At 50.9% G+C, this 26886-nt stretch overlaps 1 protein-coding gene and 1 long non-coding RNA gene across 5 annotated transcripts in view; one reads left to right on the forward strand and one right to left on the reverse strand.

The window, feature by feature from the left end:
* The window catches only part of LOC115903530, a 39799-nt gene extending 17085 nt beyond the window's left edge, over window positions 1-22714 (reverse strand). The window contains exon 1 of the long non-coding RNA XR_004060696.1: window positions 22453-22714. This is a non-coding gene — a long non-coding RNA (uncharacterized LOC115903530). The remainder of the gene's footprint in view (window positions 1-22452) is intronic.
* Window positions 22715-24098: 1384 nt separating this feature from the next.
* GRIK1 (glutamate ionotropic receptor kainate type subunit 1) overlaps window positions 24099-26886 on the forward strand; it is a 97870-nt gene continuing 95082 nt past the window's right edge. For all 4 annotated transcript variants that reach the window (XM_030948099.1, XM_030948114.1, XM_030948107.1 and 1 more), the window contains exon 1: window positions 24099-24225. In XM_030948099.1, coding sequence (XP_030803959.1) covers window positions 24099-24225 — 127 coding nt within the window. The remainder of the gene's footprint in view (window positions 24226-26886) is intronic.

Consider the following 26886-nt stretch of genomic DNA (forward strand, 5'->3'; position numbering starts at 1 on the left):
AAGACACAAAGAACAAAAACATATTTAGGAAATATTTGCTTAGAACACATTCAGAAATCACTTTTTGGGTGCACTGATGGTCCATGCCCCAGTTTGTTACCAGAAAAACCACACCAGCCTGAATCAAACATCGTCAGAAGCAAATCACACCAATCAAGGGTTTGTCCGTGTGAGAATGAAAATGTGAAAAATTAACTCCCTCAATTTAGCCTCAAGGGAGCTTTCACCCAAAGGTGAGAAGAGAGAGTCTCAGCTTGTACATGTATGAATAATTCCATGGCTCCTGCTGATTTGGAGTGGGAGGCGCTGGATCACAACAGTGCTGGGTGGCAAAGTGACACAAATGAGGAAGGGACTGCTGTCACCCCAGGTGTAAGGAATGCAAGTGGCAAATTACTGCTTCTGTCCAATCTGGGTGAAGTACATTTGCTAAAAACCACTTAAAACTGGATAAAAACCAGAAACAGAGAAAGCCTTTGGGAATGGGAAACCAGTAATCACAGGATGGATTTACATTTCACAGCGAGCCTGACTCATGGCAACAGACCCATCAAAAGGAAAATCCAAACTCCTGCTCCAAAAAAAATGGTTGTGGAGGGTCCCACAAAGCCTTGGGCCTGGTCAGTGTGGGGAAGGGAAGGCTGGGAGGGGATCCATGAATCCATAGAAATGTCCCACCAACCCACACAAATGTCCCCAAGGCTGTCCCAGGACGGTGCCACACTCTGCTCAGTGGTGCCAGTGACAGCATGAGGAGCAGTGGCCATGAACTGAAACACAACGAGTTCCACCTCAGCCTGAGGAAGAATTTCTGTCCATGGAGGGGGCAGAGCCCTGAACAGCTGCCCAGGGAGGGCCTGGATCTCCATCTCTGGGGACATCCCAAAATCCCAAATTCCCGTGTCACCTGCTCTGGGTGACCCTGCTCTGGGACCTGGGTGGTCTCCAGAGGTGCCTTCCAACCCCCCCATGCCAGGATCCTGGGATAAGGGATGTGCCAAAGGCCCTGTAAGTGCAGCACCTCCGAAATGTCTGCATGTACAACAAGCAATTACTGACCTCAAGGAGGGGGCAATGACCACAAACCTGGCGAGGGACACTGGGTGGATTTTATGCAAACACTGCAACCTCTGAAGTGAAACGTTTGATGCTCATTTTCAAAAGGTGACCTTAATCCCCAGTGCAGGGCCACACTGCACTGGAGTGGGGCAAACAGCCCTGATGGAAATCAATCCATTTTCACTGCTCTGTGCTCAGAGGCTGAGGGGGTGCTGTGCTGAGGGCAATGGGACCAGTGCATGAGCCTGGCTGCCACTTCCAGCCAAGGACAGGTGTCTGGGACCTGTGAGCTGGGCTGGTGAGACACAGGGACAGTTCCTGCTCTGGCAGAGGTGGCCTTCAGCATCACCTTCCAGCTCCCTTCAGCATCCCCTCCTGACTCCCTTCAGCATCCCCTTCCAGCTCCCTTCAGCATCCCCTTCCAGCTCCCTTCAGCATCCCCTTCCAGCTCCCTTCAGCATCCCCTCCTGACTCCCTTCAGCATCCCCTCCTGGCTCCCTTCAGCATCCCCTTCCGGCTCCCTTCAGCATCCCCTCCTGACTCCCTTCAGCATCCCCTCCTGGCTCCCTTCAGCATCCCCTCCTGGCTCCCTTCAGCATCCCCTCCTGACTCCCTTCAGCATCCCCTTCCAGCTCCCTTCAGTCACCCTCCTGACTCCCTTCAGCATCCCCTCCTGGCTCCCTTCAGCATCCCCTTCCAGCTCCCTTCAGCATCCCCTCCTGACTCCCTTCAGCATCCCCTCCTGGCTCCCTTCAGCATCCCCTTCCAGCTCCCTTCAGCATCCCCTCCTGACTCCCTTCAGCATCCCCTCCTGACTCCCTTCAGCATCCCCTCCTGGCTCCCTTCAGCATCCCCTCCTGGCTCCCTTCAGCATCCCCTCCTGGCTCCCTTCAGCATCCCCTCCTGACTCCCTTCAGCATCCCCTCCTGGCTCCCTTCAGCATCCCCTCCTGGCTCCCTTCAGCATCCCCTCCTGAATCCCTTCAGCATCCCCTCCTGGCTCCCTTCAGCATCCCCTCCTGGCTCCCTTCAGCATCCCCTCCTGACTCCCTTCAGCATCCCCTCCTGGCTCCCTTCAGCATCCCCTTCCAGCTCCCTTCAGCATCCCCTTCCAGCTCCCTTCAGCATCCCCTCCTGGCTCCCTTCAGCATCCCCTCCTGACTCCCTTCAGCATCCCCTTCTGAATCCCTTCAGCATCCCCTCCTGACTCCCTTCAGCATCCCCTCCTGGCTCCCTTCAGCATCCCCTCCTGGCTCCCTTCAGCATTCCCTCCTGACTCCCTTCAGCATCCCCTCCTGGTTCCCTTCAGCATCCCCTCCTGAATCCCTTCAGCATCCCCTCCTGACTCCCTTCAGCATCCCCTCCTGGCTCCCTCACCTGCCTGTCCAGAGGCACAGGGGAACACAAGAGCACATGAACTGCTCCTGTTGCCTTTCCCTGGAAATAAAAAAGCTTCTCTTGCTTTTTGCTGCAAACCAAAGCAGTGATTTATTTGAAATGTCTGTGATTCTATCTCCCCTGTTTCTGGGAGAGCAGAGGAACAAGGCAGCTGAGTGCCTCACCAGAGGATGCTGTGAGATGCACAGAAAGGCAGTCAGGCTGGTGCTGTGTGTCTGGGGAGGCAGATGGGGTCTGGGCTGGCCTGGGGGGGACAGCAGCTGTAACAAGCAGTGCTGGGGTCAGCTCCTGTGACATCCCACTGCTGGCTACCAGCAGATCCTGATTTCTTAGCTGGAACACTCAAAGTGCTTCAGCTTTTACAGAACAATGAGTGGGTAATTAGAGAGACCAGCAGCATTATTAATAAGAGAAGCTTGTTTTAGAAAGAGCTCAGCTCACTCCTGTCAAGCAGCTGGCAGCCTCTGCAGATCACTAAACGGGGCTTTTTGATGCTGCTCTCTAAAACCCTGCTCTGCTTCCTTCAGCCTGCCTGCCAGTGCAGACTCAATTAACCTTTGATTAGACCAAAGGGTGCCACTGGTTCTATCCTGGGAATCTCTGCCTTGCTGCTGGGCCTTCAAAAACCAGCACTGCTGCAGCTTTTCTGTTTCCTGAAGCACCCCTTGGGATAAGAACATCATTTTCAGAGCACTTTCTCTGTACCTGTCTCAAAGGCCACCTGGAACAGGGAGCAGTGCAAAGCCAAGCCAGACTGGTGCCCCAAAGCCAAGGGAGGCCCCGATCTCCTGAGCTGAAGCAAATTCCCTGGAGTAAAGCCTGCAAGGAGCATCCCCTCCCCTGTGTGGGCTCCTGCAGCAATGGGTGTCCTCCTCTCCTGCCCTCCTGCTGACCACTGGCATTTTGGGGAGGCATGGCTGATTATGCTGCGTGTCTAAATGCACCTTGGACAGGCAGGGAATACTGAATGTGGCTGCAAAAATAGAGAGAGAATCTTTGAACCAAACAGAAACATGCTCAGGAATCTTCTTGGCTTTTCTCCGCTATTTTGCAGCCAAAAGCTGCAGGAATATTTTTGTTTACAGCCCCCACCCCTCCCCAAAAAAGCCCTCATCAGCATTCTGTGCAAGGAGGAGAAAAGCAGCAAAGTTCTCTCTGAGGTGTTTGCTGCCTTTGTTGCTCCATTTACCATTTTTAAAGAATTATGCAGCAGGGATTATGCAGCAGGAACCATGGAAGCACAATAAATAGAGACTCCTTCATGGCCTAGAGAAGAAAAAATACTGATTTTCAGTACATGGGAATCCTCAGGTTTATAACTTATCGTGAGGATGACTTTCAAATCATGCAGTTTTAGCAAGCATGGGCTGGAAGAGACCTCCAGAGGCCACCTAATCTGGCTTCCTGCTCAACACTGGATCAGCTGCTTTCTGTAATCAGAATAACTCAAAGGACAGACACTCCACAGCTTCTCCCCTTCAGTGCTGTGCCAGGAAAAAACAACAAAAAATTTAAAAAAGAAAAGAAAGATGTCTGCAGCTATTTCTGCTCACTTTTTGGACTCACTCTTGAAAGTTCTTGTATTAAAACACTTATTTAAAATGCTGAACACTAAAACCAGAATTCTCCAGTAAAACACTTCAGCTCTTCCTGCAGGGGGGTGACTCCACCAGCTCAGGAGAAGTTACAAGATTCTGCAAGCCCACCTTTATGAAATATTATTTTTAGTTGTGTTTTGCTGAAACAGTACAAGCCTGGCAACAGGCTCTGCTGTTCTGAGAGAGTCTGAGGTGGAATTTCACCTCTCCAGCCTCAGCAGCCAGGCAGGGAGGGAATGGCTGACAGACACCTCATGTCACAACCAACACCGCCTTGTACCAAAACACCCTCATGCATTTTAAAGAGCCTTTTCCAAAAATCACAGCTAAAAATATATCAATCCAAATTAAATATTTGCATGACAAGGGCGACTTTAATTACAAACCTTTGCCATAATTGAAATCACATCCATGAAAACAGTCATTGCAGAATGAAATGACTCAGAGCAATTGAGTCTTCCAGTTCAGGGTAATTGGAAGGGAATGTCTGGGGCATCACTCCCTGCAGTGATTTTATACCCCTGAAAAAAGCTGATTGTGAGATCCTTTTAGCAGACACTGAAGCAGCTGAGCCCAAACTGATACGTGGTTCTGAAAAGTCATAAGTTTCTGTTTGCTTAAAAGGAGAATGGTTTTGCTCAGGTACACATGGGTTTGGATGAGAAGCCCCCAGGTGCAGAGGAAGGTTTGCTCCCAGGAGGTTTGCAGGATGCTCAGCTGAAGGAAAGTGAACATGCACAAATTCCTTTCCCTTCACTCCCTCTCCCAGGCCAAGAGGGTTTGAGCATCCTGCATCTCCCAGCTGCCTCTTCCTGGGGCCAAAAGCTGGGCATTTAAAACTGTAAAGCTGGTTTTCCTCGCTGCCACTGCACACCTGTGCAGTGAAAGTGCACGGAATGGAGAAACAGCCAAGGAGCTGCTGTCACTGAAATCATGGGACACACACTGGGGGTGTGTCAGGGGCTGAGAGGGCCCTGCTGCAGTTTGCTGGGTCTCAGGAGTGAATGCAGGGGGTTTGTACTCCTCAGGCAGGCACAAGGAGGGTTTCTGCCCTCTCCTCCTGCCTGACAAGCTCTGAGTGCTCAGGGAGAAGCAGGGTGGGAGCCTGCAATGGGTGCCACCCCCACAGAGGGGATTCTCCTGACTGTCCCCAATGGCCACAGCACTGCCTCCCCATCCCAGCCTCCCATGGCTGGAGAGGATTTGGGAGGACACTCAGGTTGAGGATGCAGCTGGAGGCTCACAGGAACACTCAGGTTTAGGGTTTGAGCTGGGCTCACAGGAACACTCAGGTTTAGGGTCTGAGCTGGGCTCACAGGAACACTCAGGTTTAGGGTTTGAGCTGGGCTCACAGGAACACTCAGGTTTAGGGTTTGAGCTGGGCTCACAGGAACACTCAGGTTTAGGGTTTGAGCTGGGCTCACAGGAACACTCAGGTTTAGGGTTTGAGCTGGGCTCACAGGAACACTCAGGTTTAGGGTTTGAGTTGGGCTCAGAGGAACACTCAGGTTTAGGGTCTGAACTAAACACAAAGGCTGAGAGGAACAAGCAGCCTCAGACAACACAAGGGGTGGAACACAGAGCACAGCACATTTCTGCATCCCAAGGAATGGCCCAGACTCTCCAGAATGCAAATCAGGCAAGGAAAGAACATCATGCTGCTGTCAGGACTTTGTCTGCAGCCTGTGTGACTGCAAGAGCTTGTAATTATTTCCCATTTGGAGCTGAACTTCCCCAAGTGGTGCAGCCCTTCCTGCCTGTGCAGCTGCTGCAGGCACATTCAGAGAGCAAATCTCAGCTGCTGTGCAGGGCTGTCAGAAATGCATGAATCTGCCTGCCAGGCTGTGCCTGCACTCAGCAGCACCAGGGGGGCTTTGTGCACACCTCTAACACACACACACAGGCTGTGCTTGCATTTCCCAGCTCCTGCAGCCTCTCCTCAGAGATGCTCCAGACCCCCCAGCACCTCTGTGGCCTCCAGCAGCTTCATTTCCAGATGCAGCTCCATTTCCAGATGTTCCCCTCATTGCCCCCCCTGCCCTGGCTCCAGACGTGGCTGCATTTTGGGATTTGGGGATTTATTACCCACACAACCCTTACAAATCATCCAGGCTTGCTGAAGACCCAACACTTTCAAAAGAAGGACAAGATGTTTCTCCCTTTTGCTAAATGCTGAGGCTCAGACTTGATAAATCATCTTTTCCAGGGAAGCAGTTGGCCATTGGAAAGGCCACATTTCTTCTCAGTGACAGCACATTACCTGGAGACAGACCAATGTAAATGCATATGCAGATTATGCAGCAATTTTGGCCCATGTTGGCCTCTGAATTTGCTGACCCAGCCACCACTTATTGGAAGTGACATCTAATCATTTTGCAAATTTTTGACTTTCTGGTTGTCTGTTTAGATTTTCTTTTGGTGTGTGTGTAAGATGAGTCCTTGTGGGCAACCAGGAGACACAAGGAAAAAACCCAGTACAGAACATAAAACTGTTTCTGTTGCTTGATCAGCTCCCTTTTGCTCTCCCATGTGCACACATGTGCTGCAGCTCTGCAATCTTGTTTGTGTGGAAAAGCACACACCTGCTTGTAAATGGGAAAATCTTGCTAATTTTACACTGAAACCTCTCAGAGTCTGCAGCCCCCAAATTCCTGCACGAGAGGGGGCTGAGAAGGAGTCTCAGAGCACACAGGGCTTGCAGAATTCCCAATGTTTGTGAGTTTTGACACTCGTGCAGGCCATGTCATGAGGACACTTGTTTTAAACACCAGCTGAGGGGTGTGAACAACAGCCACACCTTTAAAGCCAACAGTGACCAGCCTAAGGCAGCCTGGAGAAAAAGGAATACCCTGCCATGTCTGTCACCTCTGCTTGTGGCAGGTCAGGGGCTGAACTCACTGCAAGTCAAGTGGGGCGCTGTCCAAATTTTGGCTTCTTTCTGATGCTGTTCCCTTGTTGGGCTAAGGGATGCAGGGCAGAGCAGAAAGACAATGAAGGGATTTTAGAAAGATCACAGATGCATCGCTAAAAAAATTAATCAAAGGCTAATTCAGAGGTTTTGAGGAAAAATATAAAAAGGATCTATCTTTTTGTATTCATATGTCACAACTGCAAAAGAATTAGGAAAGCAAGAGGATCTGACAATAGACTGGAGATCCTTATCAGCTACTAAGCCAGATTAGCTCATTTTTTCCCCAGCTGTTAATGAAATACTCCCAATTTCACGTGCTAGGACAAAGCTGTGACCAAGAAAGAAGGATGCAGCCCAAAGCAGGCTGAGTACCATGAAGACACAAGTGTGAGGAGATCCCATCCCCTGGGGCCAGGATGGACTGGGCTGATGCCAGAGCTGCATTGCCAGCAGTGACCCTGATGTCCCCACGTGTTTCCCGTGGGTTTCTGCAGGGAGGGCTGGGGGCTGCCCTGGGGCTCCAGTGCTGGGGCACACTGAGCACAGGGGAGGCAGTGCACACACCTGGGGGGGCTGGGGAGATGGGAGGTGAAACATCACCTGCCCCAGGTGGGTTTCTGAGGCACTTTGGACAGCATGGCAATGCCAGGCTGCAGTGCTGAGCTCCAAGGCAAGGTGCAGCTCAGGGTGCTGCTGCCAGCTCGGGTACAGCTGTGCCTCCCCAAAGAATCGGACTGCAGGAACGAGCAAAACAAATCTCTGCTATCTCCCCCTTTCAAAAGCACAGTGCTCACATCTCTCCGTGTCCTCACACGTGTCTAGAGGCCACCCTGCTGGTTCGGGCTCTTCACTGGAGTGTTCCTTTGGGGGGATCCTGTTCCATTTCACTCTGTGAAGCACAGCCTCAGCACTGCTGAGGGATGGCACAAAGGGTCCTTGGCTGGTGTTTCATTCCAATTCCCTCCACATCTGCACACACCATAAAAACATGTCTGTTGATTCCAATTCCCTCCACATCTGCACACACCATAAAAACGTGTCTGTTGCTGGAGGGGTGTGACAAGAAATTGATCCTGGGGATATGAAACTCAGTTTCAGGTCAATGCTGAACCATTTCAGGAAGACAGTTTTGCTTTAGCTATTGCAAACAAAATGCTGTGCAGGATTTTAATGCCTCCTCTTGTGCCTTTTTTGCTATTTATGGTTGGAAGCAGGCAGAACTCGCCCTATTCCTCTCTGTGTCAGCAGCAGCTCTGACAAACACACCAGGTAGCTGATGGCAAGCATGGCATAACTTATGTCATTTGCTTCAACTGTGAAAAATTATGTCCACAGCTGTGCCACCTGCAAAGGAAATATTTACACACAGGCTACTCCTTCCACCTAGAATGCTGAAACGCATTCCCAGATAAAAACCACTTTTGCCATAAAGCTGTAACCCATTCCAAGGCGTGTTTTCATTGCTGTGTGCACAAAACCACCCCACTAAGGGCACGTGGCCAGCAACACAGAGGCACTGGGAGCTGGATCCCCACTTTGGTTCATCTGGGGTGCAGCCCTGGCTGGGCTCTTGTGCCGCCCAAGGTGCATCCATGGAGGAGATGCTTTTCATAAATCCCTGCTTTATTCTTTAATTCTGTCCAGCCTCTGCTCTAGGGCAGCCTGCACAAGGCATCAGGGGCAGGGCTGGGCTGGGGAGGCACAGAAAAGATGGGGATCAGTGTCAGCAGGGCTGGGCTGGGGCTGGAGAGGCAGGAGGAGATTTGGGCTCCCCAGAGCTCCAGGTGGACAGGCAGAACCCCAGCCCTGCATGGAAACCACAAAGGACAGGGGACGGCTGTGATCCCAGAGGATCCCAGCACGGTGGCTGGGAATTAACACTGAAAAGTGAAGGGGAATTGCAAAGCTGAGGCTGGGAGGAAGGCAGGATGTGGATGAGCACGCCGAGTGCAGGACTGTGCCCTCCCAGGGTGGAAAATGCTGAATGGTCAGGGGCAGGATGGGCTGGAACAGAGGAACAGCACAGTGACAGCAAGGCCCAGCTTAACAAGGGAAGAAGGAGATGTGCCCACGTGCTCAGTGCCACAGCTCCCAGCAGAAACAGGGCTGGCTGCCTGAACACCCACACCATGAACCAAGGGACATGGCAGAAAACCGGGGCATCAGGCCAGGCCTGGTTTCAGGGAGGAAAATCAGGATTTAAGGAATCCAAAAAGGCCAATGTTCTGTGAGCACTGGTGTGGCTGGGATGGAGCTGAGCTTTGGCCTTGGCTTCGTGCTGACAAAGACCCAGCGCCCCTCAGGACAGGGCCTCTTGCAGGCAGTATCCATTTAAACACTGTCAAGGATTGCTTCTCCAATTAATTGGCCCCCAAACCCACAAAGGAAAAGCCACTCTTGATTTAGTTTCAAGCAGAGTATGTGACCTGTTTCAAGATGCAGCCACTGAACTTTTTCTCAGCAAAGGAGGCCATAAAGTATTCAAATCTGACCTTTTGGGAGGCTGGGAAGTCAAAACACAAACCCATGATGATAACATTTAACTTAAGAAGTGGAATTACAATCAGGGGAGAAAAAAAGAAGATTGAGCAGCCATTAAAAGGAGCCACTGGAAAGGTAAAATGTTTGCAGGTAACTAAAGAGCACGTCAGGACATCACCATATTCCAGGCAGGGAATAACATTTTAAAAAGGCTTTTCCAGAGGGGAAAACCCCACCACAAATGCACCCCTAGCAGGAATGATCCACAGGGAGGAATTTAAAAATCTCTGTTCAGAAATGGGAGTTTTACCAGTGTTTGGGAAATAAGTGATTAATGAATCCTTGGCACCCAGCATGAGATGTTCAGAGTTTGCAGCCACAGTGCGAGCAGGGTGAGGCACTGAGTGATTCCAAAGGGATTCACACACACAGCAGGCCCCTAAAGCCTCACAGCAAGAGACAGGGATGCATGTGAAGACATCTAAAACAAATACAGGAATTAATCCTGGACAGGAGGAATTCCGGAATTTCAAAGAAAACCCCCAAAGCCCTCCAGTTTCTGTGTGGGTAAATTAGTCTGAACAAGGATAAAACCAATTCTGCACAGGAATAAATGGGAATTGGGCACATATTCCCCTGGCTTCTGTGCAGGGAAGAAATGCCTGGTGAATATGTGAGATTCCTTTCAAATTAGCAATAACTGTAACACCACATAACAAAAGGCAGATGACTTTTTGTCTTTTTGGGTTGTTTTTAGCTGGCTGGCAGAGAATCTGAATCTCTGCACGCTCCTGATTTCATTTGGAACAGTTTCTACAACAGCTCAGCATTTCAGAACTGCCCCAGAGTACACCAAGCTGGCAACAGAACCCTGACACATCACAAGCAAACATATGTCTGCTCTGAAACACACAGCCCACACCCTCCCCAACGCAGCACTGCAGGGATGGCAGAGTCTGTTGGGAAACACAAGGAATGGAAAACACACTCCAGGGTTGGAGATTTTTAAAGGTTTTGTGTGATAAACTTAGAATCCATCACCAATTTAACCCTCTTTTTTTTTCCCCCCTACTAACTACACTATCTAATTATTTAAGTTTAGTATTTTTTGCTCTAGACTTTGATTTTATTTTCTATATTATTATTATTATTATATATATTATCTATTTTATCGATTATTATCTATTTTATCTATTATTATCTATATTATTCTATTTTATTTTCTATTTTCTATATGTCTGTAGCTATGTTCTGGTCTTTTCTTGTTCCAGAAGCTTGGAAAATTCCTGTTGTTACTGAACTTATCTTTCCTGAAGTTTTTTTTTTCCATTTCTCCAAGGAGACTACAGATTGTATCAGACTCATTGTTTTAATTTGTGCATCCTATAATTCCAAATCAAACCTAAGTAGACTATTTCATCAGAGGAAAACAAGAACATTGCTCAAAAAGAAAAAGAAAAAGCCAAAAGAATAATGGCAAACCCAACAAATAGTTTCATAAGGGGCTTTAAATGTTTACTCCACTGTGTTCTGATTGTGCCTGGGAGCAGTAAAATGTAAATTAAATTAGTACTCAAGCTTATCATTAGGAAACAAGCTGGTTTTTTAAAGATGAGGAGAAAACACCATAAATTAAGCCCGATGTGGGTTAGGCCCACACGTTACATAAGCCCCTAATCCACCTTAAAACCCTTCCAGTAACATATGGGCCGGAATAATTCCCAGTTCTCTTTGCTCCTTACACATAACAAGCTGTTAGCTGGGGCCTTGCCCTGCCACTGGGAGCTCCCCATTTCCCCACCAGGATCCCAAGAGAGAGTCTGGCACTCTCCGGTCCCAGTGCCACTGTTGGGGCATCAGGAGTGGGGAACCCAAACCACAGCCAAGGAATTGTGGGGTCACAGACGCTTTTGGGGTCACAGGGACACGAGGGTGCCCTCACTGCACCCCTGCCATGGCAGGCACACCTCCCACTGTCCCAGGGTGTCCCTGCCCTGCCCAGCCCGGCCTTGGGCACTGCCAGGAATCCAGGGGCAGCCCCAGCTGTGCCAGGGCCTCAGCACCCTCCCAGCCAGCAATTCCTTCCTAATACCAAATCTAAACATGTTGTGTCAATGTGAAGCCATTCCCTGTGTGCTGTCCCTGCATCCCTTGTCCCCAGTCCCTCTGCAGCTCTCCTGGAGCCCCTTCAGGCCCTGCAAGGGCTCTGAGCTCTCCCTGGAGCTTCTCCTCTCCAGGTGAGCACCCCCAGCTCTCCCAGCCTGGCTCCAGCCCTGCAGCAGCTCTGGGGCCTCCTCTGGGCTCTCTGCAGGTGCTGCTGCTGTGTCCCCAGGGCTGCAGGTGGGCTCTCACCTGGGCTCAGGGGCAGAATCCCCTCCTGCTGCCCCTGGGCACACAGAACACCCCAGGCGTTGCTGCTGTCCTTGGGTTTGAAAATCCAGATGCCCTGTGTGAGAATGATCCGGGAGCATGTGAGAGCAAGCTCAGATTTACACGCTGCAGAACACAGCCCCTGCTCTACAAACAGCACTTCAGCCGAGTCCCCAGGGCATTGCTCCCTTCCCAGGCATGCAGGAAATCATTAATTTGTGGGAGTGTGGAACAACACAGCAATGTTCCTGCTCACTGCAATGCCACTGATGACGGAGCAGGTTTCAGCTCTCCTGTCCCACACTCAGGGCACCTTTCTCCTTCCACTGATTCTTCTGCACCTCCCAGACCTTCTCTCTTCCCTCATTAAGCAGAGCTAACCCCAAGGCTCAGATGAATGGAGCAACCACTGTTCCTCACCAGTGCCAGGATTCGCTGTCAATGCTGAAATATTCGCAAGAGCAGCCTGAACAAGGCTCTTTTTTTTCCTTTTTTTTTTTTTTTCTGAAGCTGTTCAGGGGCATGGAGGGACAGGAGTGAAACATTTAATGTGTCCCCGCAGGGAGGAGAGTCCAGGCCTTTGCTCTGTGCTCTGTGAAAGGGCGCTGAAAATAGAGAGTGGGAGCTCCACATTGAAATGTTGAGCTCTGCAGAGAAGAGGTGGCTTTTTTATTCACCCACAAAGGGCCAGGCCCACCCACAGGGCTGCACAAACCAGAACAATAGCCATGATTGAGAAGGGAAAATATAGGCCAGAACCTGGCATTAACAAAGCTCGAAAAGCTGCTGCACTGCCTGCAATCCAGACAAAAGAGATGAAACCTGGGCACACCAGTGAGGAAGGGGAGAGGGCCTCCAGGCACAATGCTGATTCCTGCCCTTTATTGGTATTTAGCTCTTCTAAAGGGAAGCTGAAGGTTTAAAAGCCATTTTTTAAAATGGGAAATGATTCATTTCTTTCCCCCCCCAACAGTACGTTCTAATCTTGTTCCCTTCACTGAGAACATGGTGACACATGGGGAAGGGCTGTGCAGCAATGCCTTTCCTGAATGGAAAGGAAATGTCAAACAGGATTCTTCTGCATGCACATGTGACATTTTCCTGCCCTCTCCCAGCAGAAAAAGCAAAAAAGTCACAGGTGACAGCCTTGGCCACGTCTTCCCAGGAATGCTGGGTTCCTCCAGCACCACCTTGAGCAGGGACCTCCTCCTTTCCAAAGCCTAAACTCACCCCCAGCTGATGCATAATTCTGGCCAGAGGGTTTTCTTTATGTATCAGGAATTACCCACACACAAAAAGGCCTTTTTGCTTCTTGTTTCCCCTCTCAGGAGTCCCAGCACCCTCCTCCCTTGCTCTGTCCCCTAGGGGGACACAGCCCTCCCTGCAGCAGTACCAGGTGCCCCCAAGGAGGTTCCATGCTCTGTAAAAACCCCGTTCTCCTTTCGCTCCCATCCCCTGCTGGTCTCTGCAGAAAACCTCTGAGAGAAGCACAGAGAAGGAGGCAGAGTTCTGCCACCCACAGCCCAGGGATGACCAGAAATGAGACACCTGAGTAGGACCTGGACAAATAACCACAACCAATGGCCACAGCCGCTTGCTTTGGGAGGGAGACGCATCACCCAGAGCCAGCGCAGGCACCTGCACACCCCAGAACTGTCCCTTGGGAGGTGCCAGCACCCCCAGGAGGTCAGCAAAGACAAAAACCAAGCCTGCATTTCAGAGTCACAAAGCTGGCACCGCGCAGGGCCCGCCTGCCATCTCCATGCATCAAAAAGCCACCATGGAAAGGACAGCAGTGTTTATGGCATGAAGGTAAAACACTTCTTAGTGAAGGCAAACCTGCTGGAAGCTGAGCTCCGAGGATGTGTGGGCTGAAGGGAATTCTGGTGGTGTCCATCTGTGACACCCCTCCTCCTGTCAGCAGCCCTTGCCTTCCCTCACACACCTCAGATGGAGATGGCAGAATGGATCAAACGCCCCAAGTCCTTGGGATAGCACTGCTCAGCAGAAATGGAATCGCTCACAGATTTTTCTGCTTGCTCTGTTCAAGGATTCACAGGAGCAGAAAACTGAAGGGCACATAATGAGAATTTTGTGTACCCCAGTCACTCAGTGCATTTCAATCCTCCGAATAAAATTAAAGGACCCTTCCTACCTCTCTTGCCCCCTTTAATGCTCAGCACAGCATTTAACACTTCCATTGTAAGAAAGTCTGATTTCTCTCTAACAGAAAAGACGTTGAAGTTATAGCAGTGATGCTAGTAACAATTAACCCTCCTTTTTCAGAGAAATGCTGTTCATCACCTTATCCCCAAAAACCTTTACATGATTCTCAGGTTTATTGTAAGGGTGAATTTGGAAAAACCACTCCCTGTGTGGTGCCTCTGAGCGTGGCTGAGCCAAAATAGAGATAATAAAGAGCAGAAATAATGAAATGGCACTTTCCATCAGTACCTCTCTGCAGAGGGTGCCCCTGTCAGTCAGACCTGAGCACTTCCCCAGCTCACCTGAATTTTTGGCACAGTCTGAGGTGTCAGCACAACATCCTGCAGTGCTTTAGATAAACACAGGTTGGACTTGGTGATCTCAAAGGCCTTTTCCAACCTAGTTAATTCTCTGGTTTTTCAGGGTTATTATTAATTTCCCTAAACCTCAATAGAGATCCAGCTCCTCTCTGGAAGCATTGTTAGAAGCACAATTCATTGTTACAAATAACCCCGTTACAAACAGCCAAGGCCTTCCAATTAAGCAAGTGCAGGATAATAGCAGAGCACATTTTCCTGAGGTCATGTGGCAAACGGCAAAGTTTTGCCATTGTCTCCACGTCTTGCAATGCCACTGACATCCCAATACACTAAAATAAATCTCCTGTTGGAGTATTTTGAGCCTCTGCCCCCTGCAATGGGGGTTTCACCAGGCTGACAAAGCAGGAATTAAATCTCACCTCTGTGGCACGTGGCTGCAGAGTGCTTTTGTGCAGGAAGCTATTTCTTTTGACACTTTCGATGAAAGGGACACATTTGGGGTTGTTCTACAGGTATTTCACACAAGGGCAAAGTGCTGCTCTACCCCCAGAGTGCAGGGGGTTTACAATTCCCTTTTCTTTCTCTGAACACACAGTTCTGTGCTGCAGCAGCATCCAGAGTCCTTCTGCCACAAGCAAGACCTGGTTTATTTTCGTGTCAGCAGAAAGCTTTGCTTTCCTGCATTGCTTAGGGTTAAAGTAGCCCGACTCAGTTGCAAAAGTCACAAATTGTTATGGCTGGCAGGTCATTCGGGTGAACACAGCGAGAGCCCTGCGCAGGCTTCACTGGAAAAGACAAGGAATTGTTTCTGAGACAGCACACCAAATTTCCCTTAGGATTATGGGATGGTTTGGGTGGGAGGGAGCTCAAGGCCACCCAGCGCCACCCCTGCCATGGCAGGGACGCCTCCCAGTGCCCCAGGGCGCCCCCAGCCCCATCCAGCCTGGCCTGGGGCACTGCCAGAAGGCCCCAGGACCTCAGCTGCAAGACCTTTTGAGGAGTTATTCATTAATAAAACACTGCCAACAGGGATATTTATGGTTTTGACCCAATCCTTAAATATTTTGTCTTATGGACCCAGTGGGAGCTTTCTTAGCCAGTCATGTTGTGGCACACAAACCCACAGTGCTGCACTGTGAACTCCTTGTTTACCTCTGGAACTGCTTTTATTTTTCTATATCTTAAACTCTAAAACTCTAAACTTTCCTTTATTTAGCTTAACATGTCTCTGCTTTAAACTGCAAATCCACATTCCCACTCCCAGCCCCTCAATTTGGGAGCCTTCTCCAAGGTCTCAGACCAAATCCCATGTTTAATTCTTGCCTTACAGGCCCAAAGTTCTGAGAATCCCCTGCGTTTCAGATTGCAGCACCCCCTGAGCAGCCAGATGGAAAAGAGCCCTGCAAAATTCATGCTCTGGAACACGAAGGAACAATTCAAAGAAATATCTGTAAGATTTGATTGTTGTTTGATAACCTTGGGGAAATATAGACATTTTTCTCCCAGAAATGGCCAGGCTGCTTCTTGTTAACTTTTCCAGAAAGAAGAAGCTAAAAAGCAAATTTATTCAAGCCCTAAGAAATTGCCTTTAGAATTTTACCTGTATCTCCACTAGATCATCATTAGTGACAAAATAAATCTTCAGTGATTGCCGAATTCCTGTTTAATTTATGGACATCTTTTTGAAAAATGAAGGCTAAAATATACACAGGTACACGATAATAAATTATAGATTTGAAAAGGGATATGCAAAGGCAGGAATCTGAGCTATCATTTTTCTCTCTCCCTTCATCTCAGATGGAGAATCACCAAACTGCAATGTATCACAACCCTGCCTGGGAGACTTTTGAGCTATAATTATTAAAATCAGGAAATACTAAACAATGCAAATGTTTTCCTCTTGTTCTGTGCACACAGTGAATTTCTTTGTTATGCGTGTTGAATCTTTGGTTTTTTACCCAATTCCTTGCCAGCCAGTCTGGTTTTCCTTTTTTTCTGCTTTTCCTATGCATTTCTAGGGATCTGGGACTGGGAATTGCTGTTCCTGCACTCAACAGGTTGTTAAAAGTCAGATTTCACACAGGGCACTCATTCTGTAAAACCCAGGAAAAGCCCCAGTTTCAGCTTTGGGTTTTTAATAGAAATGCTGTCCACAGTTCTGTGTGGGTTTTTTTCCCCTCTGTCAATTCAAGATTAATGAGATTCAACACGAATTAATGTGGACACTTCAGAAACTCACAGAGGACTCTGTGATCTTAGAAGTCTTTTCAGACCTAAATGATTCTGATTTATGGGATGTGAGCAAAGGTTTGGAGCTCGACAAACAAGCAAGAGCATATGTAGGTCACCCCTTGTGGAGCTCACGCTTTTCCTGCCGCTGAACAAAGGAAGAAAATATTTTTTACCTCATTTTGCTGTTGCACAGAGGAAGTTTTTAATATTTTTAGAAGATTTTGCAGCACCAAGCCTTTGTCCCGTTTTTAATCTGGTTTAAAGATGGCTCCTCACCTGGATCTGAGTTGTGAGCGTAAGAAAAGATGTTTTCCCTGGCAGAGCCATCAAACCCTGGCACAAGCTGCCCCTGTCCTGGCAGATGCTGAAACCACTGGAAGTGACCTGAGCATCCCAAAAATGGGTTTGGGTGGAAGAGAGGATTCCCAGGGATGTCCCCCAGCTTCAGCCACTCTGGGATCCAGAGGGGATGCTGGGCTGGGACTGTGGATCCCACACTCTGAATTTAGTGGGAATCTTTGTTAATTACACCATTAAAACTATGACTATTTTTGCAAGCCAGGTGGAAACACAAACATGGGAACATGTCATGCTGGCATAGCCCTCCCAAGCTTTCTCCTCCCAGAAATCCCAGGTGATTTTCAGAAGGGGACCTGCTAGCCAGAATACCTTAACAGCACCATCGCTTCCATCTCCTTTTGTCTATATTTTTTATCAGGAATCTCCCCTAAAACATTCCCATGTGGAGATGGCCCAGCAAGGTTATCATAAAATGAGTGAAGCTGATAAAAATCACTGTGCAGCAGCTAATGCCACCCTAAAGAGCATCGGGGTGAATGTTAACCAGCAGCTCAGAATACACCCAACCCCACTGAGGCTGAAACCCACTGCAGTGAACACCAGGTGAGCATAAAATATCACAAGAGCACGTGAAGGATTTGGCCTCTGCCTGCTCTCAATGCTATATCTAATCTGAGGGGGGAAAAATAAATCTTTTGAGGCCAGTGGCAGCAATTTCATCCCAAATGGCCAGAGGGAAAGCCCTCATTGCTTCTGGTGAGGATGGATTTATTTGGGTTTTTGGCTGCCCCACAGTTAAACTTTGGTGCTGAATCCAGGACGCTGGGAATTCCCTTCCCTGCCAGCAGCTCCTAATTTTTAATGGCACTCCTCCAGGGACAGAGGCTGGATTTTTGGGTCCCTGGACTGTTACAGCTCAGGATAAGAATCTGATTGATTTCCCATCGTTATCTGTGGCTTTCCAGTTGTTTCAGCTTGCAGCACTGGAATGTGACACCAAATGGGCCAATTCCATGGGTTTGGGGATGGGATATTCCCTCTGTCACTGTCACTGCCCAAGGGCTGGGGTGGCACAGCAGCTGCGCCCTCAGCAGCACAGCCTGGCACACAGAGCTGCTCAGAATCATCCTGCCCTGGTGCTGTGCACAGTTTAATGCTGTTAATGTGGATAATCACTGTAAGCAGATCCACTTACAGGCACAAAATAATGAAGCTTTCTCTGCTGCTTTGGGGCTTTTTTCCAATATTTCATGTGATACCTCTTCATTCTTCTCTCGTCCTTGGTCAAACACATACAACCAGGAGGGAGAAGCAATTTATTTATCATGGTGAGAAAATCAGATTTGTACAAATTACACGAGCAGGAGAGAATCAGGAATTAGTGCTGTGAGGGAAGACTTAAGTAACCCAAAGCAATAAAAAGCACTGTGCTGATTAACTTGTCAGCTTGGGCATTTCATCCATTCCTCAAAGACACTGCCCTACATCAACTGGAATTTTTCATTTGCACTTCAAGCTACTTAAAAACTACAAAAAAAAAAAAAAAAAAAGCTATCTAGGAATGCTGGCCTTAGGTTTCTTAGTTACAACTTCATGGTTTCAGAGCTCACCATCTCCTCCTGCCCCTGCCTGGGGTCACAGATTATCAGTGCCAAGGCTGGAGAGGAAAACATGCCCAGAGGCACCTGAGTTTGTCATGACAGGGCTTTTTCCTAAGGCACATTTCAGCAATTGATGATGCCAGCCCTAATTTTTTGGCATAGCAGAGGGCAGAAAAAGCGGGAGTTTGGCTGAAATGTGCTGTCCTGTCCTGTTTCCAGCAGAAAAGTGCCTCCAGTGGGTCAGAACATGGTCTCCTCAGCTGGCTGCAGAGAGCACTCATGCAGCAGCACAATGGAGCTGGCAGAAGGTGAATTAGCCAGGAGGAGAAAAGCCCCCAACAAAACCCAGCGAGGCAGGAATGGAGGGCAGAGGGAATGTGACTCTCCTCGCAACACAACGCTAATACCAAAGTCTTCAGCATCACTGAAGGTGCCAGGGGCAAAAGGCAAAACCTGCAAGGAATTGGTTTACAGATGCACCAGGGCAGCTGGAGATCCATGAGAACTCTGCCGAGGAGAGGCACCTCAGAAACACCACAGGACCATGGAGGGTCCAGTCCCAGTCCCAATAGCAGGAGAGGGAATGCTCTTTCCCAGTCCCAGCAGGGAAGGAGCAGGAGCCCTGGCAGGCTGTCAGTGCCTGCTGGGGCTGGGACAAGGCTGAGCTGTGGCCCTGCTGAGCCCTGGCAAGGGTCACTGAGCAATAACGAGACCCAGGGGCTCCTCATGCTGCAGCACAAATGGCATTGCAGATTAAACTCCCTGTTCTTTCTCCCAGGAATCAAATCCCTCTCCTTCCTCCCTGGCACGTGCCAACCTCTGCACCAGCCCAGGGGCTCCCTGCCCACGGTGGCAGCCACAGGAACAGGACATCCCCAGACACATCCCTGCCAAAGAATTCCTGCCTGCCCAGGGCCTCCCTGCAGCTCCACTCCCCTTCTTCCCCCAGCTCTCCTCCTCACATCCAGCTCACAGGAGTAAAGGGACACATTTATATGTAATACACACACAGATTATACCTTATATGTGTGTAATACACAGATCTTAAGTGACACATTTATATGTAATACACACACAGATTATACCTTATATGTGTGTAATACACAGATCTTAAGTGACACATTTATATGTAATACACACACAGATTATACCTTATATGTGTGTAATACACAGATCTTAAGTGACACATTTATATGTAATACACACACAGATTATACCTTATATGTGTGTAATACACACACGATTACTTATATGTAGTAATACACATTTATATGTAATACACACACAGATTATACCTTATATGTGTGTAATACACTGATCTTAAGTGACACATTTATATGTAATACACACACAGATTATACCTTATATGTGTGTAATACACTGATCTTAAGTGACACATTTATATATAATACACACACAGATTATACCTTATATATGTGTAATACACAGATCTTCAAATATTCTAGGTATCCCTTCAGCTGTGTGCTGACACACATAAATTTAAACCTGTTTACACACATCCTCCAAAGCCCATCTATTGTTTTTATCACGCATTTTATTGTGTGTGGGTATATAAAACAGATCATGCAAATGCCAAGGGAGAGACAAAACATTCACAGAGTCATCCTTAGAATGCAGAGATTTAAACCCAAAAACTGCCGCTGTCTGTGGGTTTCATTTTGCCAGGTGCTATGTAAATGATGATATGGGCTATCAAAGCATACATTCCACATGTTTAAATGGAAACATTCCTGCTTGTGAGCAAACTTTTAGTAGTTCTTAAGCAGTGGAGTATTTTTTTCCCCAAAATCCCATCCCACATCTGTGAATGGGTGGAAAAGAGTCTACTATACCAGGACCAAGGTGAACAAAATTAATAAAGCTAAACACTCTCTTGTTAAGTCACTCTTTTGAAATAAGTGTGGAAGGAGGAAAATGAGTTTGGACACATTGAAGTGATGCTGGCAGAGATTTGGGACAGTCATTAATTTACCAGCTTGCTCATAATTAATAGTAACTAATGGCAGGAAAGAGAAATATGCGCTGGGAAAACAGAGCACTGGAATAAACACATTTCCCAACATGTTAGCATACACTTGCTTTTCTGATATTGGGGCTACTTGCAAAGTTGAACATAATTCTGGAATGATACAGAGGGGGAAGGAGGTGTTTTACACCCCCAAATGCAGTCATGAGGCCCTGATATCAGACAAGGTTTTAGCTATCAGCCTAACAGCATCATATAAACTGCAATTTGTCAAAAAATCACGCATTAAATCCAGCTGGAAGTCCACACTGTGGAACAAGAATAAAGACTTCAAATTCCTGTGCAAAGGACTCTGTCACCATTGGTAATATCAACATGCTACATGCTTACCCTCAGGTAAACAAACAAGAAATCAGCATTGCTCATTTCAGGAGAAATTGTCCCTGCTGAACCCAAAACATGCCTGAAAAATGCACAGGGGGGCTGTGACCCCCAAACATGCCTGAAAAATGCACAGTGGGGCTGTGACCCCCAAACATGAACAGTGGGCTCTGACCCCCAAACATGAGAAATGCACAGTGGGACTGTGACCCCCAAACATGAGAAATGCACAGTGGGGCTGTGACCCCCAAACATGAGAAATGCACAGTGGGACTGTGACCCCCAAAACATGAGAAATGCACAGGGGGCTGTGACCCCAAACATGAGAAATGCACATTGGCCCCCAAAACATGTGCAAGTGGGGCTCTGACCCCCAAAAATGAGAAATGCACAGTGGGGCTGTGATCCCCCAAACTGAGAATGCACAGGGGCTGTGACCCCCAAACTGAGATGCCAGTGGGGCTGTGACCCCCAAAACATGCCTGAAAAATGCACAGTGGGACTGTGACCCCCAAACATGAGAAATGCACAGTGGGGCTCTGACCCCCAAACATGAGAAATGCACAGTGGGACTGTGACCCCCAAACATGAGAAATGCACAGTGGGGCTGTGACCCCCAAACATGAGAAATGCACAGTGGGGCTGTGACCCCCAAAACATGAGAAATGCACAGTGGGCTGTGACCCCCAAAACATGAGAAATGCACAGGGGGGCTGTGACCCCCAAAACATGAGAAATGCACAGTGGGGCTGTGACCCCCAAAACATGCCTGAAAAATGCACAGGGGGGCTGTGACCCCCAAAACATGAGAAATGCACAGTGGGGCTGTGACCCCCAAAACATGAGAAATGCACAGTGGGCTGTGACCCCCCAAAACATGAGAAATGCACAGTGGGACTGTGACCCCCAAACATGAGAAATGCACAGTGGGGCTCTGACCCCCCCAAAACATGAAAAATGCACAGTGGGGCTGTGACCCCCAAACATGAGAAATGCACAGTGGGGCTGTGACCCCCAAACATGAGAAATGCACAGTGGGGCTCTGACCCCCCAAACGTGCAGGGAAAAATGCAAAATGGGCTCTGACCCCCCAAAACATGCCCGAGAAATGCAAAAAGGGGCTCTGATCCCCCAAAACACGCCTGAGATCACTCAAAAAATCAAGGGTATGAGGAAAAGTCAGAATTCATATAAAGCTACAAAGCTCAACAGGTTCCCTGGCAAGACGGTCACTCTACTCACAAAGGCCAGCTGAGGCACAACGAGGAAAGCAAGCAACAACAAAACCAAACAAAATCCAGGCAATCAAAGCAGGAATGAATTGCAACTACCCTGGTGTGTGTGGAGTGTAGCAACATTTAAACTTAGCAGCACTTTAACTTAACTTACACCTTAATTTATCCCTCAATTTATACCTTAACCACAACACTGTAACACAGGCACAATATTTAACAGCATTTAGGCTAAATTAGAAACATTACTTCACTGAATTCCTAGGACATAGGGCCAGGGGTGTGCACACACGCAGACACAGCTAGCCCAATATACAAAAACTTGCCAAAAAATAGTGCAAGTGTAGAAACCCCCTCGGGGGTGGGTGAAACACTCACTCGGGATGTCTTGGCAGCTCCTGAGGGCCGGCGGTTGCTGGTCACGGCCCGGTGTCCCGGGAGAGGCCAGAGAGCCGCGAGGGCCGGGCTGCGGGCGCCCCGCTGGCTCATCGCGGCCGCTGGCGGGGTGGGCACTGCTGTGGAAGGGTGGGACAGGCATGCGGGGCCGGGCACGGGAGTGCTTTCCAGCACGGGAAAAGCAGGAGGGGCTGCTGCGAGCGGACGGGGCTGTGTGCTGAGCCCGGGGCCGAGCCCAGGTGCTCCTGGGCAGGCCCGAGCTCGGCTCACACCGCACCTGGAGCGGAGGTAAAGGGGCCGCGCCGCCGCGGGCTGCGGCCCCGAACACACCTGGGAACGCCAGGTACGGCTCTGGCTGGAACCCTGCCCGGGAATCCCAGCCCTGGGAACCCTGCACAGCCCGGGCTGCCCTGTGAACACGAGGCAGCTCTTTCCAGGATCCCTCTGAGGCTGACACGGGGGCGCTGCTGCTTCCGTCGCGCTCCAGCGTGTGCTGCCGCTGCTCGGAGGAGTTAATTTCTGCAACAATAGTTAGGCAGGCTGGAGAGGAATACTAAGTAAACAAATCGGAATGATTTCAGGTTTGGATCTCAGCTCTGCAGTTTTAGTTCTGTTGCTAGGTGGGAGTCATTCTCCTCTGGTGGTGTTTTCTTTCTTTAGAGCGGCTCAGGACCCATATGTTTGCTTTATGGTGGAGCACTCTGAGTCCCACGGAACCCAAAAACCAAATTTAAACATTCACTTGACAACTCCGAGTCACCAGGGGAGGCGATCTGGCGGCCGAGCCGAGGCCAGGGGATGTTATAATCCTTGTGAGTGAGAGTTCCAAACCGGCCTCGAGCATCCATGGCTCTGTGCACACCTGGCCCCAGCCCTGCTGTCCCCCGTGAGGCTCCTGCCACACTTTGGATGATTTGGATGATTTTTGCTGCTCCCTTGCTTGGCACAGAGCAGCAGACACACTGCTGGACGTGCTTCCTTCCCTCCCGCTGTCCCAGGGCTGTCCCTCAGCCGCACACCCGTGCGTGTCACCTGTCCCAGGGCTGTCCCTCAGCCCGCACACCCGTGCGTGTCACCTGTCCCACGCCAGGCGCTCAGGACGGAGCTGCCCCGCACGGGACGTCCCTCCGAAGCCCCGGGAGGGCAAACACCGGGAGCGGCGGGGCTGGAGGGCCCGGGGGTACAAGGTTCTCCCGTGCCCAGGAGGGGCTGCGGGGAGGGACCCCCGGGGCTGGAGGGACTCTCTGCTCTGTCGCTCTCCCTGTCCCTCTGTCCCTGTCCGTGTCCCTGTCCGTGTCCGTGTCCCCGTGCGTGTGCGCGCGCGTGTCCCCGGGTGCGCGCAGGGCCCGGAGCCGCCTGGCCCCGCCCGGGGCCGCCCCGCGGGAGGATCCTCCCGCTCCATCCCTCCCGCTCCTCCCTCCCGCTCCATCCCTCCCGCTCCATCCCTCCCGCTCCATCCCTCCCGCTCCGTCCCTCCCGCTCCGTCCCTCCGTCCCTGCGGCGCGGGGGGCGCGGGCAGCGCGGCGGCGGCGGCAGCGCGGAGCCCCCGCGCCATGGGCGGGCGGCGCGGAGCGGCTCGGAGCCGGCCCGCCCGGGGGTAGCCGGCATGAACTGAGCATGAACTGAGCATGGCGAGCGGCCTCGGCCCGCGCTGGCCCCGCCGAGCGGCCGCGGGCGGCGGCGGGGGACTCCTGCTGCTGCTGCTCTGCGCCGCGGCCGGGCTGCCCCGGAGCGCACAGCAGGTGCTGCGGATCGGTGAGTGCCGCCGGGGCCGGCCGGGGGCTACGGGCACCTCCCGGGCCGCGGGGAGCCCGCCCGGGCGGCAGCGGGACCCGCACGGCTCCGCAGCCGGGGATGCTCGGGATGCTCGGGGATGTTCGGGGTGCTCGGGATGCTCGGGGTGCTCTTGGGGTGCTAGGTGATGCTCGGGGTGCTCGGGTGTCGGGTGCCGGGATGTCGGGGTCGTGGGTGTTGTGGTGTGTGGGGTAGGGTGTGGTGCTCGGGGTGTGGGGTGCTCGGGATGCTCGGGATGTTCAGGGATGCTCGGGATGCTCGGGGATGTTCGGGGTGCTCGGGATGCTCGGGGATGTTCAGGGATGCTCGGGATGCTCGGGGGTGCTCGGGATGCTCGGGGATGCTAGGTGATGCTCGGGGGTGCTCGGGATGCTCGGGGGTGCTCGGGATGCTCGGGGATGTTCAGGGATGCTAGGTGATGCTCGGGATGCTAGGTGATGCTCGGGATGCTCGGGGATGTTCAGGGATGCTCGGGATGCTCGGGGATGTTCGGGGTGCTCGGGATGCTCGGGGATGTTCAGGGATGCTCGGGATGCTCGGGGGTGCTCAGGGATGCTCGGGGATGTTCAGGGATGCTCGGGATGCTCGGGGGTGCTCGGGATGCTCGGGGATGTTCAGGGATGCTCGGGATGCTCGGGGGTGCTCGGGATGCTCGGGGATGTTCAGGGGTGCTCCGGGATGTTCGGGGACGCTGCGCTGCCCAAAGCCGGCCCCGGTGAGCGGTGCCCGGGAAGTTGGGCGCGGGGATCCCGCGGGTGTCGGCTCCGGACGCTCCGCGGGGCGCGCTGCGAGGGGCCCCCAAAGGCGCAGGAAGGGTTCGCTGACCCTCAAATCGGTGCCGAGGGGTGCGCAGAGTCCCGGCTCGGAGCGCAGGGCGGGCGGCTGTGGCTCCGGAGCGGCACCGGGGGGATGCGGGACGCGTTTGCCGCTACCCCCGGGCAGGGGCAGCTCCGCGGGGCTGCGCGGGAAACTCCGCGGAACGGGGATTTATTTTTGAGTAGAAAACTCCGCACCATGGAAACGGGGCTCGGCTCGCAGGAAGCCTCTCTTCCTACAGTGGGTTTCTTGTGTCAGTCAAGTGAGACGGTGCATACAAAGTGTCGGAAGAGTTCGGGGTTAGGAGAGACTGTGGGAAAGATGTAGGCAGAATCTGGCACGCCGCTGTTTCTGTTTATCCCTCTTTCGCTTGGCAAACACTGAACATGAGGCGGGGGGAAAAGGAAACAAACAAGAGAAAAAAGAAAATTTTAAAAAGGGAAAGACTCTGTTTACGGCACCGGGGAGAGCATCCCGCAGTCCCAGGGCGCGCTGCCGTGCGGAGCTGAAGATCGGAGCCTTTGGCCCGCAAGCCCTCACCCCGCTCAGCTGGCCCGCAGCGGCGCTCGCTGGAGCCCCGGGGAGGCTCCTTGTGCCCGGAGAGCGGAGGAGCGCGGCCGCAGCACTGAAATGAGGGAAGGTGCGGCCCTCCCGAGTGCTGGGCAGCGGCTGGAGGGGGCAGAACCGGGGCACGCAGCCCCGCAGCCGAGGCTGTCCCCGGGTCCCGGCTGTCCCCGCTCGGGGGGCGCTCACCTTTCCCCGGGGGTTCGGGGGCAGATCGCTGTTCCCCGCTCACCCCTGCCCGGAGCACGCACCCCGCAAAGCTGGGCGATCCCACAACCACTGCGGGGATTCAGGGACATTTCCCCCAGTGAAACCTGGGGAGGAAAATCCGTTCGAATCCCTGAGCGGGATGCTCTGGCAACGCACCAAATGCTGCCTTAACTTACTCTGGTTTGGTGGGAATAGCTCTGAAGGAAGGAGCAGCGTTCCGGCAGGACAGAGCGAGGCACAAAGCTGACAAACTGCTCGCCTTCCAGTCGTACCCATGCAGAGGGATGTGCGGGGCAATCCGTGTGTTAGGGGCTGGGAATGCATAAAATATTGAGTGTATCCTTCCTGCCGTGGCTCTGCTGCCTGTGGAGTAATGGTGTTATAAAATATTAATCCTTCACATCCGTTAAGGGCTGCGGAGTTCCTCCGTGGAGTCTGTCACTCTCGGAGGTGGCAGAGAGGAGTAATGGCAGTAACTCCTCCAAATCTCTTTGTGACAACATCATAAAATCATCCCCAAGCATTTCTGACAGCGAAGGAAATGCCATTAAGCCATCAGATTGTTTTCCCCGTGTTTTAGTTAATTAAGGGAAGAAAGTGCAGCAGTTTGTGCCCGGATTCATACACTCAGAGTTTAATTGCATTTTCTGCTGTCAGGGAGCTTTCAGATTTGTTTTTTATTAATTTTTTTTCTGGCTTGTAATAGGAATGAATGGATTGTCTTGGTGGTGTTTAATTAGCTGGGAAAGGACGTGTGAGTGATATGAATTCTAGTTATTCCTCAGCACTGACTAACGACTCCTTTTCCAGCTCTCTAAACAAAAGATGAGGGATGGCAATGTGACCAAGTAAAACTGACTCATTAGGATAAAAGTAATGGATTTGGAGATAAGATGGAGCTTGAAGTTTCAGTAATAAAATAAAATGAAATGAAATGCTGATGTCTTACTGGGTATTTCTACCCCACTCCTGCTCAAAAGCTTTTCCCTTGACACAGGAGCTAATGGAGCTGTCCAAGGAAATACCATCTTT

Source organism: Camarhynchus parvulus, chromosome 1 (genome assembly GCF_901933205.1).
Source record: "Camarhynchus parvulus chromosome 1, STF_HiC, whole genome shotgun sequence".
Taxonomy (NCBI): Eukaryota; Metazoa; Chordata; class Aves; order Passeriformes; family Thraupidae; genus Camarhynchus; species Camarhynchus parvulus.